The sequence below is a fragment of the Bufo bufo genome, chromosome 1 (genome assembly GCF_905171765.1).
Source record: "Bufo bufo chromosome 1, aBufBuf1.1, whole genome shotgun sequence".
Classification (NCBI taxonomy): Eukaryota; Metazoa; Chordata; class Amphibia; order Anura; family Bufonidae; genus Bufo; species Bufo bufo.
The window spans coordinates 176,537,599-176,562,750 of record NC_053389.1 but is presented as its reverse complement, the minus strand read 5'-3'; the positions used below and the strand labels follow the sequence as shown (position 1 = coordinate 176,562,750).

The 25,152-nt window shown below is 48.7% G+C and overlaps 1 protein-coding gene across 1 annotated transcript in view; it reads right to left on the bottom strand.

Moving 5' to 3' along the window:
- PTPRH (protein tyrosine phosphatase receptor type H) overlaps nucleotides 1-25,152 on the bottom strand; it is a 200,480-nt gene that overhangs the window by 65,949 nt on the left and 109,379 nt on the right. Inside the window, exons 5-7 of the mRNA XM_040428959.1 lie at nucleotides 5,738-6,001; nucleotides 3,270-3,539; nucleotides 565-828 (exon numbers count right to left, since the gene is read on the bottom strand). Coding sequence (XP_040284893.1) covers nucleotides 565-828; nucleotides 3,270-3,539; nucleotides 5,738-6,001 — 798 coding nt within the window. The remainder of the gene's footprint in view (nucleotides 1-564; nucleotides 829-3,269; nucleotides 3,540-5,737; nucleotides 6,002-25,152) is intronic.

Below are 25,152 nucleotides of genomic sequence, written 5' to 3'. Positions count from 1 at the left end.
GTCATATCATATACATTTTTGCCATATCCTGCATAATGTGCATGTATTTTCTATGAAACTGTTGTGTTAAAATGTAATGTGCCTGGTTTACCAGCAGATGGTGGCAACATTGGCAGAGTTAGTTTCCATGGAGATGGACCGCCTAGTTCCATTCCAGCCCTCTTTAGAAGTGGAAGAGTTAGTTCAGTCTAGCTAGTGAGAGTTAATTCCAGCCTACCACCTTATGGGGAGAGGTTGAGGTCCAGCTTGTCCCCTGCTGGGGTAGGAAGCAGGCCCAGTCCTGTCTGGACAGGCCCTGCCTGTGAGTTCTAATGGTTGCATGTCCCCTCCTGGGCTTGCATTGCCTTATCGGGAAGACCGATATGTGCTCTGGCATCTGCCTGGGCAGCATCCTGAGCATACCCCAACCGTTCTACAGTAGGTGGAGCCAGGTGTTCAAGGTGGGTGAGGAACCAGAAGGCACAAACCTCTTCTACATCATTGGGAGGGACACTGTAAGACACTCTTTACCAAACATGTATATTAGCTGATAAAAGATGAAAATTTTGTATTACATTAACTTACGTGTTGTTACGTTAACAACATTAGATGATTTACTATATCTTCCATTCGAGGTGACTGCAAAGACTGTGAAATTGTAGTTCACTCCCGCCTGTAGATTTGTCATTACTACAGTGTTTGTCTTAATATTTGTCATTTTGTTTTCTCCTCCACCATCCACAGTATAAGTGTATGAATGGTTATTGGGGTCAGGAGAGAAAGTCCACATCAGGGTCACAGAATTGTCTGACTTAGAAATTACAGTCAAGTTCTCGGCAGGAGAGGGCACTGGGGAGACATAAATGCCAAATATTATAGATAACGTGCTCTTTTTATTGTAATTTGATGTAAAGTTACTGTAGGTTTTGAAGTGCATGTGAACCTACAATAAGAAGCCACTTTACCAAAAACATTCCTTTTACTGCAATTTTCTGAATAATTTCAGAGGCATTTTTAACTTTGCCAAATATAGGAACAACCATAGCCTTTTTCTATACCAGGGATGCCCAACCTGTGGCCCTCCAGCTGTTGCAAAACTACAACTCCAAGCATGCCCGGACAGCCTACAGATATAAGGGGCATGCTGGGAGTTGCAGTTTTGCAACTGCTGGAGGGACACAGGTTGGGCATCCCTGGTCTATACAGAAATTTCAGATTACAGAAGAAAATATCAATGTCATAAAGGTAGACCATGCAGCTTCTATGGATCCATGGAGTAAGGGGGCACAGCCCTTTTGTTTCCATCCCCTTTGCTACTGGTAAGGGAGAAACTGAAGAAATCCCCTCTCTAGACATGCTGGTTTGTGGGAAATCAGACAAAGGATCCATGCTGGACAGTCAATGGAGCAGGAAGAAAACATCAATTTCTTTTGTCCTATGTCCTAACCAGCACCATAACATGGGCTTATTTCTGATCCTTGCCCTCTATTTCTGTGTACACCATTAATAGCAGGCAATCCTGCCTCATGTTATGGTATGGGTTTGAATGTCAGAACAAAAGTTTCCATGCAAAACTGGTGCATAGATGTATGAAAATATCATGAGAGTTTCCGGTTTACTTAAAACGCCCCAATCTGTAATTTCAGAAGAACATGCACTGCAAATGTCACTGCTTGAGTACAACTCATTCCATTTAGTGTAGAGAATATAGCATATGGCGACAAATTTATTTCAGATCCTTTTTATCCTTTCTTCACAGAGGAAGACCTCTGAAAACCACATCCCTTCACCAAAAGGAATATACAGGTGAAACTCGAAAAATTTGAATATTGTGCAAAAGTCCATTGATTTCAGTAATGCAAATTAAAAGGAATTGCATTAATGCAGCTTAAAATTAGAATTTTGTGAAAAGGTTCAATATTCTAGGCTCAAAGTGTCACACTCTAGTCAGCTAATTAATCCATACCCCCTGAGCAAAGGGTACCTCCAAATTGTAACTTTGGGGTTTCATAAGCTGTAAGCCATAATCATCCAAATTATAACAAATAAAGGCTTGAAATATCTCGCTTTGCATATGAGTCTATCTCATATGTTAGTTTCAGCTTTTAAGTTGCATTACTAAAATAAATGAACTTTGCACAATATTCAAATTTTTCGAGTTTCACCTGTATTTGATTATGTTCATAGGTGATAACAACCATAGGCCAAAGGCTATTGTAGCTGCCTATGGACTTACACATTTTACTAGAAACCAGTTCAAAATAAGACACCATGGCCACCACTTCTTTTCACTGTGGTGTTTCTATGTAGCAGGCAGCGCCTGTACAGCTTTCTCTATTCACTGCTATGGAATTTCTGAACATAGCCCCTTCACACATGTGCAGCTTTCTCCATTCATGGCTATGGTTCTTCTAAAAATGGCTGTTTAAGTCCAATAGCAGTGAATGGAAAAAAAACACGCATAAACGGCATCCTCTCCATTTACAGCAGAGCCCTGTCCTTTAAATAGGAGCAGGTCCCAGTTGTGGGAACTGCACCTATAGGACATTTATAGCATATCCTGTGGATATGATATTAATGTGAAATAAGGCAACACTTTTTAGTAGTTTTCTCCTCTCTTCTGTACTTAAATCTGATGATGTGTTCTTCACACTGCTACTTCAGCAAATGGTACAATACTTTATGTATAAACTCTCCAAAACACATAGGGGGTCAATTACTAAGTAAAGTGATATCTGCCAGTTTTCTGGAGTATATGTGCAGCAGATTGCGGAGCAAATAACCTTTGCGCCGCACACACCAGGTCTAAAAAAAGGGGGCGTGGGTGGGGAAGTCATTTTATACGCATGTTTTAGGCGCAGAAAATGGTCAAAATGTAAGCCAGCAAGGAAGCTGGCTTAAATTTTGACCAAATGGTGGATGCGCCGAATTTATGTAGAAGCCAGTGCCTCTACATAAGGCCTCGTTCACACTTCAGAGTTTGGGCGGTGATTTACATCAGTGATTTGCGAGCCAAAACCCGGTGCGGGTCAAAACCACAGAACAGGTGCAGATCTTTCCGTTATATCTTATCTCTGAGTAGGCTTCACTCCTGGTTTTGGCTCACAAATCACTGATGGAAATCACGGACCAAACACTGAAGTGTGAACGAGGCCTAACTCCGGTGGATCCATTGCCAGTGCAAGGGGTTATTGGGTTATTAAGACCGGCTTCTAAAACGGCGGTCTTAATAAATAACCCCAATAATTTATTAACGAATATACATCATTGCTATGTGATTGCGAACTTACTTGTTGTTACAGGTACGATTTTGGATGATTGACTGTAAATCAAATTCTCAGTAACTGCAAAGACTGTGAGGTTGTAGTCTTCTCCTGGCTTTAGATTCTCTACAGCTACAGAGTTGTTCTTTACAGAGGAAATCCTGAAGGAAGGTGAGCCTTGGCAATCCACAGTGTAAGTATATGTTTTATTATTAATGTCCTGGGAGAAATCCCACTGAAGAGTCACCGTGGTTTCTGATACATCAGATTCTTTCACTCCTTGGACTATGCTTGGTTCTTGAAATAGAAAATAATTTTTTAAGCAAATGAATCATATCTCTTCTAATCCAATATCTAACACTGTTCTCAACACACAATACCTAGATATGAGCTTCCACAAGAACAGACAGAGCGATTTGGTGGCTTTCTGTGGGTGCCATAATTTACTGGTTCCAATTTCTGGTTGCTCCTCAAGCCCTGGCTCACAGAATCATGAGCACTGGTGCGGACTTACAAGCTGGAAAGATGTATGTACGTGGTGGGTACCACCAATTTAGGGCAATCTGCAAAACACAGATACTGGCCATGTGCGTTCTGCAGTTTTGCATCCAGCCCTCTATAGAACTGTTCTATCCTTGTCCATAATACAGACAAGAATAGGACAGTTTTTTGCAGTTGCCGCGGAATGGAATGGAATGGAATACAATGTGCTGTCCGCATCTTTTTCAGCCTTGCAGCCCCATTGAACGGAATAGGTGTCACGGCTGAGGATGGGGGAAATCCTCAGCCGTGTGGAGCCAGGTGATGTTATGGCTGCTTGACCAAGAAGACAGGATTAGGGAGCAGGTCACCTCCTAAACGCATCCCTAACCTGACCCTGACTCCTAGCTACATGAGCCAACCTTGATGGTAGGAGGGCTCATGCTCCGGAACCTAGAAGTCCCTGCTAGCCCTCAAGATGGCCCTAAGCTAGGAGCTGAGTAAGACAACCCACTCCTCCTAAGCACGGAGGAGCAGGAGTCTCAACGGCCAAGCTGCTGGAAAAGGGGAAACATAAACAGCCTATGTATATGGCAGGTGCTGCACTAGTTCCAGCCACAGCCCTGCTGACTGGATCCGTGTGCAGGAAAGCTGAAGTCCACAAATAGCAGACAGACGTCAGCACAAACTCATCCACACACCGGAACCCAGATACATGGCAGCACTAAATAGTACAGGAAAACATAAACATAAACTTATGACCACAGTGGTGGCTCTCACAGGCGGATGGAAAACACAGGAGGCTGCTCCAGCTAGCAAGACTGAAGCAACCTACTGAGCCCTGCTAGAGAGAGGGTCTATATAGGCCCAAGTGGCCACACCCAAGGGTTGAACACACCCAGTGACATCACACACACACTGGGAAGGAAGTTAACCCTTCCAGTACCACAGAAGGGAAAGACACATAAATGGGAAGTGCACACAAAACATACAACGTGCATAACATACACACACCTAACATAAAGGTAGCTAGGTGTGACCGCATGCCAGGGCAGCAAGCTGCCTAGCGACGCTCAGGCTGCTCTGCTGCAAAATACAACACTGGTTGCCCGCGGCAACCACAAGTGAGGCCACAGACAAGCGGCCCTCACCCGTGGTTGAACACCCATACAAAACCGCAGGCAACTGCATGCGGTAAAGGAGTCACGGTCATGGGCATGGCCGTGACAATAGGTGTGCACCCAATCCACGAAAAATGCATATTGGATGCGGTAAAAAAATCAATGGTCGTGTGCATGAGCCCTAAAGAGAACCTATCAGGAGCTTGAACAAGCCACGAACAGAGGAAAGATACATGAATAGCTTTCTGACTGCTTTTCCATGCCCATTCTGCTTGGATGGCAGGTTCCTTCCTATTTGTGTATAGCAAAATAGTTGTTTGTACCCAGAGAGCTTGTTGAGATCTTTTTGCTGCCCATGGTTATGACAGTATGAAGCACCTGACATGTTCATTTAAGCCTAAATAAAAAAGTTCTCTGCAAAAACAAACTTGGGATCATTTATCAAACTGGTGTAAGGTAGAACCGGTTTAGTTACCCATAGCAACCAATCAGATATACCTTTCATTTTTGACGGCTCCTTTGGAAAATGAAAGGTGGTATCTGGTCGGTTGCTATGGGCAACTAAGCCAGTACTTCTTTACACCATTTTGATTAATGACCCCAACTGTGTTCCTTAGGTCCCTCTGAGGAAGAAGACCCTACAAGGGTGGATTAGCAGTGTCCCCTTATCGCCGTAACTTGGGAAGACCAATATGTGCTCTGGCATCTGCCTGGGCAGCATCCTGAGCATACCCCAACCGTTCTACAGTAGGTGGAGCCAGGTGTTCAAGGTGGGTGAGGAACCAGAAGGCACAAACCTCTTCTACATCATTGGGAGGGACACTGTAAGACCCTCTTTACCAAACATGTATATTAGCTGATAAAATATGACAATTTTGTATTACATGAACTTACGTGTTGTTACGTTAACAACATTAGATGATTTACTATATCTTCCATTCGAGGTGACTGCAAAGACTGTGAAATTGTAGTTCACTCCCGCCTGTAGATTTGTCATTACTACAGTGTTTGTCTTAATATTTGTCTTTTTGTTTTCTCCTCCACCATCCACAGTATAAATGTATGAATGGTTATTGGGTTCAGGAGAGAGAGTCCACATCAGGGTCACAGAATTGTCTGACTTAGAAATTACAGTCAAGTTCTTGACAGGAGAGGGCACTGGGGAGACATAAATACTAGTGTTGATCGAACACCAAAGTGCTCAGGTGTTCGGGTCAAACACCTCGGGATGCTCGGGTGCTCTACCGAGCACCCGAGCACAAATGAAGTCAATGGAAGAACCTGAGCATTAAATCAGGCACCCCCCTGCTCTGAAGAGGAGAGGGTGTCTAGTTCATACGAAAAGGTCAGAAATTGATGGAAACGCCACCGAAATGTTTCGGAAAGAGCATGGGGAGGATGTCTGGATGCATCTTGGACTCCCAGGTTGCTGCTGGGAACGATGTTGTCCGAGTAGTTCGACACTTTTACAGACTGAAACTAATACAAGAAGATAAAATCGATTTTAGAGGAAAAATTGTTAGGAAACATTCTTTCTTGTATATGAAGTGCAAGTGCTGGCAAAAATTACAAGGAAGACGCACTCCGATACAACCTGTATATAACATAATGGAGGGCCTCATTCACATTGTGGTACAATTGTTCAGGTAGTGGGACTCTTACACTCAAAGCCTATGCACTAAGTGAAAGGGCTGCCAAAAATTACAAGGAACCGGCACTCCAATACACCCTTTATTATATATAAAGGAGGGCATCATACACCCTTGAAAAATTATGATTGATGGCCTGCTGGTGACCCTCTAAAACATTACGGGCGAGGGCCTGCTGCTGAGCTGACCATCTAAAACATTAGGAGCGAGGGCAGACTAATAAGCATGTTGATATGATGGAAGAGGAGGAGGACGAGAAAAGGAAGATTGAACCATATACCCTTATTTGTGTTGGAAGGGGTGCATGGGAATACAGTGTATTCAGTACATTAGAAAAAAACACATTTAAAGTGCCTTTATGTTCAGCCGCTTTCCTCTGGTGGAGTAGAGAAGTCAGGGGCAATCCAGGCCTTGGTCATTTTTATAAGAGTCAACCTGTCAGCATTTTCAGTTGACAGGCAGATGCGCTTATCAGTTATTATGCCCCCAGCAGCACTAAATACCCGCTCTGACAAAATGCTGGCGGCAGGGCAGGCCAGCACCTCCAAGGTGTAGAGCGCCAGTTCGTGCCACGTGTCCAGCTTGAACACCCAGTAGTTGTAAGGCACAGAGGGATCATTAAAGGGCTTCTGTCACCCCCAAAACCCTTTTTTTTTGGCTTGTTAAAATCCTTTTATAACGACTATTCCCTACATAGGGCTCTTACCTTTGGCTGTGGCTTCTTTTCCTTAAAAAACAATCTTTTAAAATATGCAAATCACTTCACTACCAGCAAGTAGGGCGTCTACTTGCTGGTAGCCGCCACAAAAAACCGCCCCCTCGTCCTGTTGATTGACAGGGCCAGCGAGTGCTCTCCTCCTCCGGCTGGCCCTGTCAGCATTTCAAATCCCGCGCCTGTCTTCATTCGGTGCAGGCGCTCTGAGAGAAGGAGGCGCCGATGACGTCACTGAAAGAGAAGACGTCATCGGCGCAGGCACACTGAGGGAGTGCTGAGGAGGCGAGCCTCCTTCTCTCAGAGCGCCTGCGCCGAATGAAGACAGGCGCGGGATTTTGAAATGCAGACAGGGCCAGCCGGAGGAGGAGAGCACTCGCTGGCCCTGTCAATCAACAGGACGAGGGGGCGTTTTTTTGCGGTGGCTACCAGCAAGTAGACGCCCTACTTGCTGGTAGTGAAGTGATTTGCATATTTTAAAAGATCGTTTTTTAAGGAAAAGAAGCCACAGCCAAACGTAAGAGCCCTATGTAGGGAATAGTCGTTATAAAAGGATTTTAACAAGCTCAAAAAAGAAAAAGGGTTTTGGGGGTGACAGAAGCCCTTTAAGGACGCTGACACGGTCTGCTACGTACTCCTTCACCATCTTCCAAAGCTTTTCTCTCCTTGTGACACTAGGGTGTCACATCAGGGTGAGGGTGCTGACGGGGTGTCATGAAACTGTCCCAGGCCTTGGAGAGTGTTGCCTTGCTTCTGTTGGAACTGCTGTGTGTTCCCCTCGTCTCCCCTCCTCGGATGCCCAAGGAACTACGTACTCTGCTGTCAGCGTTGTCAGCTGGACATTTTTGGAGCAATTTTTCCACAAGGACTTTCTGGTATTGCACCATTTTGCCTGTCCTCTCCACCACAGGAATGAGGGATGAGAAGTTGTCTTTGTAGCGAGGGTCGAGAAGGGTGAACAACCAGTAATCGGTGTTGTCCAAAATGCGTAAAACGTGTGGGTCACGGGAAAGGCAGCCTAACGTAACGTCAGCCATGTGTGCCAGAATCCCAACAGGCAAGACTTCACTGTCGCCATCAGGAGGATGACTCTCAATCTCCTCATCCTCTTTCTCCTCTTCTGCCCATTAACGCTGAACAGATTTAATTAAACTTCCATGGGTACTACCCTCTGTAGCGGAGGCAACCGTCTCCTGCTCCTCCTCCTCCTCCTCATCCAATTTGCGCTGAGAAGACGAACTGAGGGGGGTCTGGCTATCACCCTGTGTAATGTCTTCCCCCATTTCCCCCTCTTTCACATGCAAAGCGTCGGCCTTAATTGTGAGCAGCGAGTGTTTGAGTAGACACAGAAGTGGGATGGTGATGCTGATAATTGACGACCATGTTGCAGCTAGTATTCCACTACTGCCCTCTTCTACTCACAAAGCCTGGCCAACATATGGAATGTGGAGTTCCAGCGCGTGCTCACGTTGCAAAACAGTCGGTGAGCTGGTAATTGTAAGCACTGCTGCAGTGTTCACAGACCGGCGGAAGCCGTCGATGACTTGCGGAAATGGGCATACACGCGGCGCACCTTCGCCAGTAGCTCAGGCAAATTGGGGTAGGTTTTGAGAAACCGCTAAACCACTAAGTTGAAGACGTGGGCTAGGCATGGGATGTGTGTGAGCTTCCCAAGCTCCAAAGCTGCCACCAAGTTACGGCCATTATCAGACACAACCATGCCTGGTTCTAGGTTGAGTGGTGAGAGCCAAAGCTCAGTCTGGTCTCTTATCCCCTGCCACAGCTCTGCGGCAGTGTGCTGTTTGTCACTTAAGCAGATCAGCTTAAGCACAGCCTGTTGACGCTTCCCCACTGCAGTGCTACACTGCTTCCAGCTACCGACTGATGGCTGACTGGTGCTGCAAGAGAATAATTCTGAGGTGGAAGTGGAGGAGGAGGCGGAGCAGGAGAAGTAGGGGCACTAACGTAGGTGGTGGCGGAAACCCTGATGGAATAGGGGCCACAATCCTTGGCGTCGGTAGCACCTGTGCCATCCCAGGGTACGACTCGCTCCTGGCCTCCACAACGTTCACCCAGTGTGCAGTCAGGAAAATGTAGTGTCCCTGGCCACAAGCACTTGTCCATGTGTCAGTGGTTAAGTGGACCTTCCCAGTAACTGCGTTGGTCAGGGCATGGTTGATGTTACGGGACACATGCTGGTGTAAGGCGGGCACGGCACACCGTGAAAAATAGTGGCGGCTGGGGACTGAGTAACGAGGGATGGCCGACGACATCAGGCTGCGGAAGGCCTCAGTGTCCACAAGCCTAAATGGCAACATTTCCAGGGCCAGTAATTTGGAAAGTTGCGTATTTAGTGCTATGGCCTGTGGGTGGGTGGCTGGGTATTTGCGCTTGCGTTCAAATGCCTGGGGTAAGGACATTTGTACGCTGCGCTGGAACATGGAAGTGGATGTGGTCGCTGATGGTGCTTGCGAAGGTCCAGGTGCAGGGCAGGAGGCATCCGGGCCTGTGCCTTCGATAGGGGATTGGCCAGCACGTAACACAGGAGAAGAGGAGGCAGTGGGGTGACTCGCAGACACAGATTGAGGACCCAGGCGTTCGGCCCACCTATTACGGTGCTTTGATGCCATGTGGCGGATCATGCTGGTGGTGGTGAGGTTGCTAGTGTTCACGCCCCTGCTCATTTTTGTATGGTACAGGTTGCAAATTACAATTCTTTTTTTGTCCGCACTTTCCTCAAAAAAGCACCAGACCAGGGAGATATCCGCAAGAGTGTGCTCCGGGGAACAGTTGTGGGCGTGTTTGGTGTGGCCCGCCTTCTCCCTTTTGCGACACCACTGCCTCTTCCAGCCTATTGCGGTGCTGCAGATCCCTCCCCCTCTGTACTGCTGTCCTCGCTCGGCTTGCCACCTTCCCAGGTTGGGTCAGTGACTTCATCATCCACCACCTTCTCTTCCACTTCCTCACTCTGCTCATCCTCCTGACTTGTTGACCTAACAACAACCTCAGTTATTGACAACTGTGTCTCATCATCATCATCAACCTCTTGAGACACGAATTGCCGTTTGTCACGATCTTGCAGACCAGGATCAGGTACCAGCAGTCAATCGGGACAAGTACTGACACTACACACACTATCGACTTTGATCACCCTGCTTCCTACAATCTATCAGATTGCACGGGAGATCAAATTGTTGCCGGTTCCTTCTAACAACTACTAAACTTCTGAGATTTGCATTTTAAAGTAAACAGGTAGCTGAAAATTAGGAACTCTAATTGCCTTGAAAAATATTGCCCGTGCTACGTTAAATAATTGGTTTTAATAAAAATTAAAAGATGTAAAAAAACAGAAGCATACAAATATACACAGAACAGTTTTTAAAATGAAAGGGATGAAAGAAAACTGATGCCTACTTTACTCACACAGAGACTTGCAGCTATCAGGTCCTGAGGCAAGACAGAAAGACACAGATCCTCATTCAATCCGATTGGCCTCAAAATGTGGAACCCGGTACAATCTGCTCTGTCCAATTTATAAGAATTGGTCCAGGCAGTCTGTAAACCCGCCTTTAGGGCGTGACATATAGGTTGGCTGTGACTTTTATGACCGGTCAGTCACGCTGACATCTGGTCTAAATTGGATTTTTGCCCATAACTAGGGATGAGCGAACCCGAACTGTATAGTTCGGGTTCGTACCGACTTTTGGGGTGTCCGTGACACGGACCCGAACATTTTCGTAAAAGTCCGGGTTCGGTGTTCGGCGCTTTCTTGGCGCTTTTTGAAAGGCTGCAAAGCAGCCAATCAACAAGCGTCATACTACTTGCCCCAAGAGGCCATCACAGCCTTGCCTACTATTGGCATGGCTGTGATTGGCCAGTGCAGCATGTGACCCAGCCTCTATATAAGCTTGGGTCACGTTGCGCTGCACGTCACTCTGCTGATTCAAGCATAGGGAGAGGTTGCAGCTGCGACGTTAGGGCGAGATTAGGCAGTGATTAACTCCTCCAAAAGACTTAATTCAGTGATCGATCTCCAGCTGTGGATCATTGAAGTGCTGATATTGAATTGCTCACTTTTTTTAGGCTGCCCAGAGCGTTTTTATATCACTTTTTTCTGGGGTGATCGGCGGCCATTTTGTGGCTTGTGGTGCGCCAGCACAAGCTAACACCAAGTGCATTTAACCATCAATAGTGTGGTTATTTTTTGGCCATATACTACATCAGGTGCAGGCTGAGCCTGTGTCACCCAAGTGCATTTAACCATCAATAGTGTGGTTATTTTTTGGCCATATACTACATCAGGTGCAGGCTGAGCCTGTGTCACCCAAGTGCATTTAACCATCAATAGTGTGGTTATTTTTTGGCCATATACTACATCAGGGGCAAGTTGAGCCTGTCACCCAGCGCCTAAAAAATAGGCCTGACATTTCTATTCCTCCAAATCAGTACTGTTTTAGCTGGTCAAATTATTTGTAGTGACCGTAAAAGCACAGTTTTTGTTCTGGGTTGAGTATTCCCAAATTTGTCATTTTCAAAATTGTGGTGAACGGGAACAATGAGGAAAACATCTAGTAAGGGACGCGGACGTGGACATGGTCGTGGTGGTGTTAGTGGACCCTCTGGTGCTGGGAGAGGACGTGGCCGTTCTGCCACAGCCACACGTCCTAGTGTACCAACTACCTCAGGTCCCAGTAGCCGCCAGAATTTACAGCCATATTTGGTGGGGCCCAATGCCGTTCTAAGGATGGTAAGGCCTGAGCAGGTACAGGCATTAGTCAATTGGGTGGCCGACAGTGCATCCAGCACGTTCACATTATCTCCCACCCAGTCTTCTGCAGAAAGCGCACAGATGGCGCATGAAAACCAAGCCCATCAGTCTGTCACATCACCCCCATGCATATCAGGGAAACTGTCTGAGCCTCAAGTTATGCAGCAGTCTCTTATGCTGTTTGAAGACTCTGCTGCCAGGGTTTCCCAAGGGCATCCACTTAGCCCTTCCCCAGGGGTGGAAGAGATAGAATGCACTAACGCACAACCACTTATGTTTCCTGATGATGAGGTCATGGGAATACCACCTCAGTACGTCTCTGATGATGACGAAACACAGGTGCCAACTGCTGCGTCTTTCTGCCGTGTGCAGACTGAACAGGAGGTCAGGGATCAAGACTGGGTGGAAGACGATGCAGGGGACGATGAGGTCCTAGACCCCACATGGAATGAAGGTCGTGCCACTGACTTTCACAGTTCGGAGGAAGAGGCAGTGGTGAGACCGAGCCAACAGCGTAGCAAAAGACAAAGAGGGAGCAGTGGGCAAAATCAGAACACCCGCCGCCAAGAGACTCCGCCTGCTACTGACCGCCACCATCTGGGACCGAGCACCCCAAAGGCAGCTTCAAGGAGTTCCCTGGCATGGCACTTCTTCAAACAATGTGCTGACGACAAGACCCGAGTGGTTTGCACGCTGTGCCATCAGAGCCTGAAGCGAGGCATTAACGTTCTGAACCTTAGCACAACCTGCATGACCAGGCACCTGCATGCAAAGCATGAACTGCAGTGGAGTAAACACCTTAAAAACAAGGAAGTCACTCAGGCTCCCCCTGCTACCTCTTCTGCTGCTGCCGCCTCAGCCTCTTCCTCCGCCTCTGGAGGAACGTTGGCACCTGCCGCCCAGCAAACATGGGATGTACCACCAACACCACCACCTGCGTCACCAAGCATCTCAACCATGTCACACGGCAGCGTTCAGCTCTCCATCTCACAAACATTTGAGAGAAAGCGTAAATTCCCACCTAGCCACCCTCGATCCCTGGCCTTGAGTGCCAGCATGAAATGTTGTCATTTAGGCTGGTGGACACAGACAGCTTCAAACAACTCATGTTGCTTGCTGTCCCACAGTATGTTGTTCCCAGCCGCCACTACTTCTCCAAGAGAGCCGTGCCTTCCCTGCACAACCAAGTGTCCGATAAAATCAAGTGTGCACTGCGCAACGCCATCTGTGGCAAGTTCCACCTAACCACAGATACGTGGACCAGTAAGCACGGCCAGGGACTCTATATCTCACTAACTGCACACTGGGTAAATGTAGTGGCGGCTGGGCCCCAGGCGGAGAGCTGTTTGGCACACGTCCTTCCGCCGCCAAGGATCGCAGGGCAACATTCTTTGCCTCCTGTCTCCTCCTCCTCCTACTCAGCTTCCTCCTCCTCTTCTTCTACCTGCTCATCCAGTCAGCCACACACCTTCACCACCAACTTCAGCACAGCCCGGGGTAAACGTCAGCAGGCCGTTCTGAAACTCATATGTTTGGGGGACAGGCCCCACACTGCACAGGAGTTGTGGCGGGGTATAGAACAACAGACCGACGAGTGGTTGCTGCCGGTGAGCCTCAAGCCCGGCCTGGTGGTGTGCGATAATGGGCGAAATCTCGTTGCAGCTCTGGGACTAGCCGGTTTGATGCACATCCCTTGCCTGGCGCATGTGCTGAATTTGGTGGTGCAGAAGTTCATTCGCAACTACCCCGACATGTCAGAGCTGCTGCATAAAGTGCGGGACGTCTGTTCGCGCTTCCGACGTTCACACCCTGCCGCTGCTCGCCTGTCTGCGCTACAGCGTAACTTCGGCCTTCCCGCTCACCACCTCATATGCGACGTGCCCACCAGGTGGAACTCCACCTTGCACATGCTGGACAGACTGTGCGAGCAACAGCAGGCCATAGTGGAGTTTCAGCTGCAGCACGCACGGGTCAGTCGCACTGCGGAACAGCACCACTTCACCACCAATGACTGGGCCTCCATGCAAGACCTGTGTGCCCTGTTGCGCTGTTTCGAGTACTCCACCAACATGGCCAGTGGCGATGACGCCGTTATCAGCGTTACAATACCACTTCTATGTCTCCTTGAGAAAACACTTAGGGCGATGATGGAAGAGGAGGTGGCCCAGGAGGAAGAGGGGTAATTTTTAGCACTTTCAGGCCAGTCTCTTCGAAGTGACTCAGAGGGAGGTTTTTTGCAACAGCAGAGGCCAGGTACAAATGTGGCCAGACAGGGCCCACTACTGGAGGACGAGGATGAGGAGGAGGAGGATGAGGATGAAGCATGTTCACAGCGGGGTGGCACCCAAAGCAGCTCGGGCCCATCACTGGTGCGTGGCTGGGGGGAAACACAGGACGATGACGATACGCCTCCCACAGAGGACAGCTTGTCCTTACCTCTGGGCAGCCTGGCACACATGAGCGACTACATGCTGCAGTGCCTGCGCAATGACAGCAGAGTTGCCCACATTTTAACGTGTGCGGACTACTGGGTTGCCACCCTGCTGGATCCCCGGTACAAAGACAATGTGCCCACCTTACTTCCTACACTGGAGCGTGATAGGAAGATGCGCGAGTACAAGCGCACGTTGGTAGACGCGCTACTGAGAGCATTCCCAAATGTCACAGGGGAACCAGTGGAAGCCCAAGGCGAAGGCAGAGGAGGAGCAAGAGGTCGCCAACGCAGCTGTGTCACGGCCAGCTCCTCTGAGGGCAGGGTTAGCATGGCAGAGATGTGGAAAAGTTTTGTCACCACGCCATAGCTAACTGCACCACCACCTGATACGGAACGTGTTAGCAGGAGGCAACATTTCACTAACATGGTGGAACAGTACCTGTGCACACCCCTCCATGTACTGACTGATGGTTCGGCCCCATTCAACTTCTGGGTCTCCAAATTGTCCACGTGGCCAGAGCTAGCCTTTTATGCCTTGGAGGTGCTGGCCTGCCCGGCGGCCAGCGTTTTGTCTGAACCTGTATTCAGCACGGCAGGGGGCGTCATTACAGACAAACGCAGCCGCCTGTCTACAGCCAATGTGGACAAGCTGACGTTCATAAAAATGAACCAGGCATGGATCCCACAGGACCTGTCCATCCCTTGTGCAGATTAGACATTAACTACCTCCCCTTAACCATATATTATTGTACTCCAGGGCACTTCCTCATTCAATCCTATTTTTATTTTCATTTTACCATTATATTGCGGGGCAACCCAAAGTTGAATGAACCTCTCCTCTGTCTCGGTGCCAGGGCCTAAATATGTGACAGTGGCCTGTTCCAGTGGTGGGTGACGTGAAGCCTGATTCTCTGCTATGACATGAAGACTGATTCTCTGCTGACATGAAGCCAGATTCTCTGCTATGGCATGAAGAGACTGATTCTCTGCTGACATGAAGCCAGATTCTCTGCTATGGCATGAAGAGACTGATTCTCTGCTGACGTGAAGCCCGATTCTCTGCTATGGGACCTCTGTCCAATTGATATTGGTTAATTTTAATTTTTTTTATTTTTATTTTAATTCATTTCCCTATCCACATTTGTTTGCAGGGGATTTACCTACAGGTTGCTGCCTTTTTCAGCCCTCTAGCTCTTTCCTGGGCTGTTTTACAGCCTTTTTAGTGCCGAAAAGTTCGGGTCCCCATTGACTTCAATGGGGTTCAGGACGAAGTTCGGGTCGGGTTCGGATCCCGAACCCGAACATTTCCGGGAAGTTCGGCCGAACTTCTCGAACCCGAACATCCAGGTGTTCGCTCAACTCTACCCATAACTCTACACAGGAGAATGCCCGCCAGATAATTGTGGGCTCATTTTTCAGCTCTCAGTATTGGGGTCACAGGGGCACCAAACACGGGGTGTCCACGTGACCCCAATCAGAAGAACTGATTTTCTGAATAAGTGAATGGTTTTTGGTATGTGTGGCACAGTCACCTCCTGACCGTTAAAATGGCGTACCTTAATAATCTCTATTGAGCTGTATTTTCGAGTTATGACCGTAGTAAGATTTTGGGATTTTCCCGATGTTATTTGTTTGAATAAGGGGGCGCTCCTAGTCAGAGAAGGGACAGTTATTTGTTTGAATAAGGTGGAGCTCTCAGTCCCCAGAACACAGGCCAAGCACTCATGCTCGGTGTGCCACACCTCCCCCTTTTAGAAGGTGCCTGGGGAGGATGACTCACAGGTCATTCTCCATGGCACCTGTCACTGTGGGTTCAGCAGCCCTAGACAGTCTATCCGCATTCCCATGGTCGCTTCCCTTCTTGTGCTGGATGGTGAAATCATACTGCGGCAGAGCCAAACTCCATCGCAGCAGTTTTTCGTTGTCACCGGCTACACGGTTCAGCCTGCTCAAGGGGTTATGGTCAGTGATCACTGTAAAGTTGCGCCCATAGAGGTATGGCTCTAATTTCTTAAGAGACCAAACTATGGCAAGACACTCCTTCTCAATGGTGGAATATGCCACCTCCCTGGGTAGCAACTTCCGGCTAAGGTACAGAAATAGGTGCTCCTCCCTAGCCAGGTCCACCTGGCTGAGGACATCTCCTAGGCCATAGGTAGAGGCATCTGTTTGTACCACAAACCTGCGGGTGAAATCAGGGGCCTGAAGAACGGGAGAGTGGGATAGAGCGTATTTCAAGGCATTGAAAGACGTCTCGCAGTCATGGGTCCAAGTGACCAGCTTGGGGAGTTTTTTCTTAGTGAGGTCTGTCAGGGGCTTTTGCCAAGGCACTGTAATTGGACACAAATTTCCGATAATATCCGCAAGTACCCAGATAAGACATTACTTGTTTTTTGGTCTGCGGGGTGGGCTAGGTAGTAATAGCTTCCACTTTGCCAGTCTCAGGTTTAATGGTGCCTCCACCTACCAGGTGTCCCAGGTAGCAGACTTCAGTCATGCCCACCTGGCACTTTTCAGGTTTGATAGTCAGCCCTGCGAAGCAGATTTTCTCGAGAACCTGTGTCAGGTGGGTGAGATGCTCCTCCCACGTGTTGCTGAAGACAGCGATGTCATCAAGATAAGCCACCGTGCAATGTTCCAACCCCCCCAGCAAGTCATTCACCACTCGCTGAAAGGTGGCTGGGGCATTTTTCATGCCAAAAGGCATCACTAGAAACTCAAAAAGCCCAAAGGGGGTGATGAAGGCCAACCTTTCACGAGCTTCCGGGATCAGGGGTATCTGCCAGTACTCTCGGCTCAGATCCATGACTGTTATAAACTGGGCTGCTGCCAGTTTGTCTAACAGTTCATCAATCCTAGGCATTGGATAGGCATCAAAGACCGTCACGGCATTTAACTTCCGGTAATCTACACAGAACCGGGTTGTCCGGTCCTTTTTTGGGACAAGGACGACAGGAGAAGCCCAGGCACTGTGGGATTTTTTGGTAATCTTTAAGCCTAGCATCTCCCCTACTTCTTGCTTCATATTCTCTAGGACTTCCCAGGTAATCCGGTAGGCCGACTGCCGAATCGGGCGGTGACTGCCGGTATCTACATGGTGCTCTGTCAAGTGTGTCCTACCTGGTTTCCCCGTAAAAAGATCCTGCTGCACAGAAAGGACTGCTGCATGTTCACTTTGTTGCTCCCCAGTAAGCTGCGGGTTGATTTGTAAAGCTTGCATAGATCCGCAGCCCTTGCTGGCTGCCAGCAGATCAATCAGGAGATCCTCTTCTCCATTCTCGGGTAGGCTACACACTGGCAGGGCCCATGTAGCCCTGTCCTGGTGGGCTTTAAGCATATTCACATAGAAGGTCCTTTCCCTCTTTCCCCCCCATCATCCAAGGCCACTACATATGTCACTTCATTCACCTGTTTTGTAACGGTATATGGCCCTTCCAAGGCTGCCTGGAGTTTATTCTGGAGCAAGGGAATCAGGGCCCACACCTTCTGCCCAATTTCATAAGCTCTTTCTCGGGCATGCCAGTCATACCATCTTTTCTGGTTGGCCTGGGCCTTGGTAAGATTCTCCCGGACCTGACCAACCAGAGTCTCCATTTTCTCACGGAGGGTTAACACGTAATCCACCACGGATGTCCCAGCACCCGCAGTCTCTCCCTCCCAGGCTTCACAAATGAGATCCAGGTGTCCACGGACCCATCTCCCATACAGAAGCTCAAAGGGGGAGAAGCCTGTGGATGCCTGGGGTACCTCCCGGTATGCGAACAACAGGTAAGGAAGATAGCGTTCCAAGTCCCGGCCTTGGTTCTCCACAAACATCTTAAGCATCTGCTTTAGGGTTCTGCATTCACAGAGACAGTTTGTTTGCGGATGGTAGGGGCTGGCAACTATATGCTCCTCCTGCATTTTCTTGCACAAGCAATGCATTAAGTTAGACATGAATTGTCCCCCATGATCAGCGAGCATCTCCTGTGGGAACCCTACGCGAGAAAATATACCTAACAGAGCATCTGCCACTTTGTCTGCGCGAATGGAAGACAAAGCAACAGCCTCTGGGTATCGGGTGGCATAGTCTACCACAGTGAGTATAAACCTTTTGCCAGAAGAGCTGGGAATGGCCAAGGGTCTGATGATATCCACTGCCACCCTCTGGAAGGGCTCATCAATATTGGGCAGAGGGATCAGCGGAGCCTTACTTACATCCCCATGTTTTCCGATTTGTTGGCAAGTAACACAGGAACGACAATAGTTGGCAATGTCTGTTCCCATGTTAGGCCTATAGAATCGGCAGGACAGCCTGGCTTTAGTTTTCCGTACCTCCAAATGCCCAGACCAGGGGACTTTATGAGCTAGTCTGAATAGCTGAGCCCGTTACCTTTGGGGTATAATCGACACACTCTCAGCAACCTGTGATTGACTGGGGTCAGGGAAAACCGGCTCTCTATATAGTTTCCCCTGTTCCCAGTAAACTTTTACCTTGTCAGACTCTCCAGGGGGCCTGGAGGCAGAGGCCCTTAGATCTTCCAAAGTGGCATCTGTAGCCAGGACCTCATCGAACTCTAAGTTTGTGGCGGGTGCCTGCTGCACTGCCCAGGTAATTTCAGGAAGAGGAGGTGGGGGAGCGGTATCCCCCAGATGCTCCCCCTGGGCAATCAAGTTCCCCGTATCCTCCTCAGCAGCACTCTGGGCACTCTTCTGTCGAGTCACAACTGCTATGGAGGGTACGGGGGAGCCCCGGTCAAGGGTACCTTTTAACTCAATTACATCACCATCATCATTCATCTGGGAAGCCGGTGGGGGACAGACAGGTGTCTGTCCGGCATTCCCCTCTGTGGAAAAAACGTGGTTAGGCAATACACAATGGTTCACCCCCAATCCTTGCCCAAAGTCCTCTTCCAAGGGTCCCTGGTCCACTGGCAGGGGGGGGGGGGGGAGTGAGGCAGGTTCATACTGGGAAATCATGCGGCCCAAGTCAGTACCCAGCAGCACGTTAGCAGGGATGGAGTCTGACAACCCCCACTTCTCTCAGGCCGCACCCTACACCCCAGTCTAGGTACACACTAGCCATGGGGACAGTAGGTCTAACTCCCCCAATCCCTGTGACCATCATGGTCTTTCCGGGAAGGATGTCTTGGGGGTCCACCAGCTCGGGACGCACAAGGGTCAGCTGTGCGCCGGTATCCCGCAGCCCAACTGTAACCTTTTCTCCGATTTTAACAGGTTGCAGGTTGTCAGCATGGGGATTTGGCTGGGTGGCCACACAATACACAGCAGGGGCTGAACTGGAGGGTTTCCCCGGTGGCCCGGATTTCCTCTTGTCCGGGCAGGTGAGGCTGATATGGCCGGTCTTGTTGCATACATAGCAGTGCCGGACATCTGTGGTTGCGGGTTTCCCGCCAGACGGGTGGGTGTTTGCCCCAGCGGGCATTCGGTTGGCGGCAGACAGGGGAGGAAAGCTGGACTTGGGTCTCCTCCAGCTAGGACTCGACTAGCGGTGGTCGGGCACCCTGCTTGTCACATACAGGTCAGCAAGCTCGGCGGTTTCCTCTGCTGTTTTGGGCTGTAGCGTTAGGACAAATTGCTTGACCTCAGGGGGGCAGATGTGAAGTAGCTGGTCTTGGATGGTGAGGTCAGCAAGACCCTCAAAGGTGGTAATGTCCAGGCCCTTGACCCACTGGTTAAAGGCAGATCTCATGCCACCCAGGACATCAGTGTAGCTGTCAGTGGGGCCACGCTGCAGAGTCCTGAACTGTTTCCGGTACATGTCAGGGGTGAGGTTGTAGCTTTTGATTATGGCCGCTTTGATTTTAGCATAGTCCCCATCACAGTCCATAGGCAGGTCAGCAAAAACATCCAGTGCCTTCCCTCTCAGGCCTGGAGTGAGATATTTTGCCCACTGGGTGTCGGGGAGCTGATACTGGCGACACACCTTTTTAAAGCTCCTGAAGAATCCATCAACCCCTGACCTCTCATCCATCACTGGGAACTTGTCAAAAGATGGCATTGGTTGACGTACCTCTCTGGTTTCTGTGGGGGCTGGTGATGCAAGACCCCGGTTGAGCCGCGCTAACTCCAGCTTCAGTTGGCGCTCAGCTTGGCTCTCAGCGGCTTTCTGGTACTCTAGGATGAGTTGCAAACAAGGTTCGGTATCCGAGTCACCTAGGCAGGCCAGCGCAGCCTGTATTGCACATTGTGTAACACTGGACTAGGAAGCACCTCTAGTGGCCGTCTGATGAGTGACCACTAGAGGTGTTCCTTGGCAGTAATGTAAATACTGCCTTTTTTTCTGAAAAGGCAGTGTTTACATTAAAAAGCTTGCAGAGACATGCTATAGACACCAGTACTACTACGTTTAGCTGTTGTTGTTCTGGCGACTATAGTCTCCCTTAATATAGAGAAGAAGAAAAAGAATCAGCACAAAAGTATCAAATAAAATGGCTGTATCATTATGCTAAAAATTAAAAAAGCACAACTTCTGACACAAATATATAGTATTTTGCAGATTACTTTTTTTTTTACAATGTGCAGATAGTACAGATAGTACTGTACTACTAACCCCTCCATCCAGTCATACGTAACACCACCGATAACACAGTGATAACTCTCTGAGTACAGATAATGTAGTAGATGGGTGTGAGCCCCCAGAATTCAGAACACGCATAGTGTGACCTGAAGTCTGTGCCCAGGCTGCTACAGTGATGGCCAAATTCTATATTCTACCCCCCCCCCCCATCACTACAGAATATACAGGGTAATACAGCGCCACATACCTCTGTCTCCTTTGATGTAGATGTTCTCTTTCCTCATCTTCTCCTTTCAGACCTTCAGACCAGATCACCATTTTTCAGCTATTTCTCTTCTTTGCAGTTTGACCAAAAAAATCTTAGTTTACTACTTTTCCATTATCCTCCCATCTTCTGGACAAATCATCCTACCACCCCCAATACTGTGCCGCTGTGCTCCCCAATATTATACTGCAGAAACCGATAAACCCCCTGACAATACCAGTACCACACAGATAATGCCCTCTTCAATAATTATTGGCACACAGTGTCCTAAAATAACTGCACCTAGAAAATAGTGCCCCTAACACTAATAGTATAAACATAAAGTCCCCAAAAAATAATTTTGGTAAGCTGATACTGTGCCAAGGTGCCCTCCACAGTAATATTGCTCCCAAAAGTCCCACCAATAGTAATAATTCTCTGCTAGAGCACACATGGTAGTAATAGTGCTCTTTACAGTGCCCCCAACATGTCCCAACTGTGCCGCAGAAGTAATAATGCTCCCATAGTGCCCATACTAGTAATCATGTTCCACATAGACCTCCAGTAGTAATAAAGCCCATCATAAATGCCCCCCAGTAGTAATAATTTTCCTTATGTTCCAGTGTAAAAAATACCCCCTTTTAATGCCCCCACTTGAGCTAATGTCCCCATAATGTGCCAGTATAAAATACCCCTAAATAGTGCCCCCAGCAAATGCCCCCATAGTGCTCCTCTCCCCCGTTCCTCCTAGTGCCCCCCATAATGTACCAGTATAAAATTCCCCATATATAGTGCCCCAGTAGATGCCCTCAGTTTCCCCCATAATTTGCAAGTAGAAAATACCCCTTCTTAGTGACCCCCATAGCACTCCTCTCTCCCCTTCCCCATAGTACCTACCATAATGTGTCCCAGTATAAAATGCCCCTATACAGAGCCCTCCATATAAAATACCCCCATAGATGCCCCCAATCATGTGCCAGTAACAAGTGCCCCATAGATGCCCCCATAGTGCCACCCAATAATGTGCCAGTAATAAGTGCCCCCATAGATGCCCCCACAGTGCCCCCCAATAGTGTGCCAGTAAGGAGTGCCCCCATAGATGCCCCCCAATTATGTGCCAGTAACAAGTGCCCCCATAGATGCCCCCCCAATCATGTGCCAGTAACAAGTGCCCACATAGATGCACCCAATAATGTGCCAGTAAGAAGTGCCACCCCATAGATGCCCCCTCAGTGCCCCCATAGCGCTCCTCTACTGTACTGTACCATATAAATAAATTAAAAAAACTCACATACTTACCTCCATCAGGCTGGCAGCGATGTGATGCAGGCCTCTTCCGGCCTGTGTCCCGCGCTGTACGACTGCACAGGCCTCTGATAGGCTGCAGGCATCAGAGGAACGGGGAATACAGATGAGCACTATCACAATTGAAGCGCTCATCTCCCTGTTCCCTGCTGCCGCCCACCACTTGTCACCAGGGCCGAGCCGCCTGAGCATCACTTTGTCTAATTGGCGGTGCGGCCCTGCTAGCACCCCCTGGCGCCCCCACTGGCCAGCGGGGCTCAACAGGCAGCTGCCTTGGGCCCCCCAGGAGCAACTGGGCCCAGGGCAGCTGCCCCTTTTGCCCCGCGTTAAAGACGGCCCTGATTACAATGAAGGGCAGTACTTAACTGCACGTTTATTGGCTGCGTAGGAGACTTGCAGGGAGGAGACTCGAGCACTGCGCTCGAGCACATGCAGTATTTCGCCGAATACTGCCATGTGCCGAGCATCGAGATGCTCGAGCCGAACTGGTGTTCGGCCGAGCATGCTCAATCAACACTAATAAATACCAAATATTATAGATAACGTACTCTTTTTATTGTAATTTGATGTAAAGTTACTGTAGGTTTTGAAGTGCAATAAGAAGCCACTTTACTGAAAACATTCCTTTTACTGCAATTTTCTGAATAATTTCAGAGGCATTTTTAACTTTGCCAAATATAGGAACAACCATAGCCTTTTTCTATACCAGGGATGCCCAACCTGTGGCCCTCCAGCTGTTGCAAAACTACAACTCCCAAGCATGCCCGGACAGCCTACAGATATAAGGGCATGTTGGGAGTTGTAGTTTTGCAACGGCTGGAGGGACACAGGTTGGGCATCCCTGGTCTATACAGAAATTTTAGATTACAGAAGAAAACATAAATGTCATAAAGGTAGACCATGCAGCTACTATGGATCCATGGAGTAAGGGGGCACAGCTAGTGGCGACTCTAGGATCAATATATAGGGGGGGCACAGAAGATACACAGTCAAAAATGGGGGGACACTAATAATTTTCACCAGCTAATCATACTACTGAAAAATACTAAAGCAGCCGCTTCCCCTGCAGCTACGCCCCTGACGCTGGGGTAATATAATTAAGGGGTATCAGGGTAATTGGGTGTAATATAACTGAGGAGGGCTATCAGACATTATAAAGGGGTAATATAGCTTACATTACCCCTGTATTACGTCCCTGATAGGATAGAACTCCTTAGTTATGTTACCCCTGTATAATGCACCCTGATACCCCTTAGTTATATTATATAACTAAGGGATATCAGGGTGCATTACACAGGGGTAATATAACTGAGGGGTATCAGGGTACATTATACAAGGGTAATATAACTGAGGAGGGCTATCATAGGACATTATACAGGGGTAATGTAAGCTATATTACCACCGTATAATGCCTGATAGGCCTCCTGAGTTATATTACCCCTGTATAATAATGTACCCTGATACCCCTTAGTTATATGACCCCGCCGGAATCATATAACTAAGGGGTATCCGGGTACATAATTATACAAGGGTAATATAAGTTACTCAGGAGGCCTATCAGCCATTATACGGTGGTAATATAAGTTATATTACCCCCTGTATAATGTACCCTGATACCCCTTGGTTATATTACCCCCTGTATAATGTACCCTGATTACCCTCAGTTATATAACTGAGGGGTATCAGGGGACATTATGGGTAATATTATAACTAAGGGGTATCAGGGTACATTATACAAGGGTAATATAACTGAGGAGGACTCAGTGCTATCAGGGGACATTATACAGGGGTCCTTAGTTATATTACCCCTGTATAATGTACCCTGATACCCCTAAGTTATAGGGATATCAGGGTTGAGGAGGGGCTGGGCGCAAGCAGGCAGGCCATGAGGCGAGGTAGTGGGGGTACATACTTTTATTAAAACGTTTTATTCTTACTTTGTTTTCTTCTTAGCTTGCCTAGGGGCCGGCCAGGGCAGGGCCAGGCAGAGTTCTTGGGAAGTTGCCACACACAGTCCTCCTCTGGACCTCTCCTGTCCGAAGCTGGGGCCTGGGCTGGGCACAGACAGGCTCACTGACACTAGCAGACGCAGTAGCAGAGCTGCAGAACAGAAGCAAGCGTTCGCGCGGGCGGGCAGGCGCGCAGCTTTACGTGGTGACGTCAACTCTGCGGCTGCCGCACTCCCAGCCTGCGCCCGCCCTGCACGCTCTGCCTCCGCTGGGTCTGAACGCCGCCCCCACCCCCATCTGTCATGTCTGTGTATGTTGTCTGTGTTGTTATTTGTGAATCACTCACTCAGTAGTGCGGGCTAGAGATGGGAAGTTCGGGTCTTTCACATGAACCGATTCATGAATCGAATCTTCGGTTCACTCGCTGACTCTGCTGAGCTGAGACGCAAGTGAACCGAAGAGCTTAGGTGGTGCGCATGCGCGGATGCTTCGATTCACTTGCTGACTCGCTGAGTCGGCTCTTGGCACTTGGTCTGAGCTCTGACTGAGTGAGGAAGGGAAGGGAAGCGGACAGGACTCAGGACAGAATGCATTGTCACCCACAGTGACAGTCTGACAGTACAACCAAGTGACGTGAATGCACAGGGAAAACTGTATGTGCTAAGTTGGGGGGGGGCAAGGAATGACCTGGGGGGGGCAATTGCCCCCCTGTAGCGACGCCACTGGGC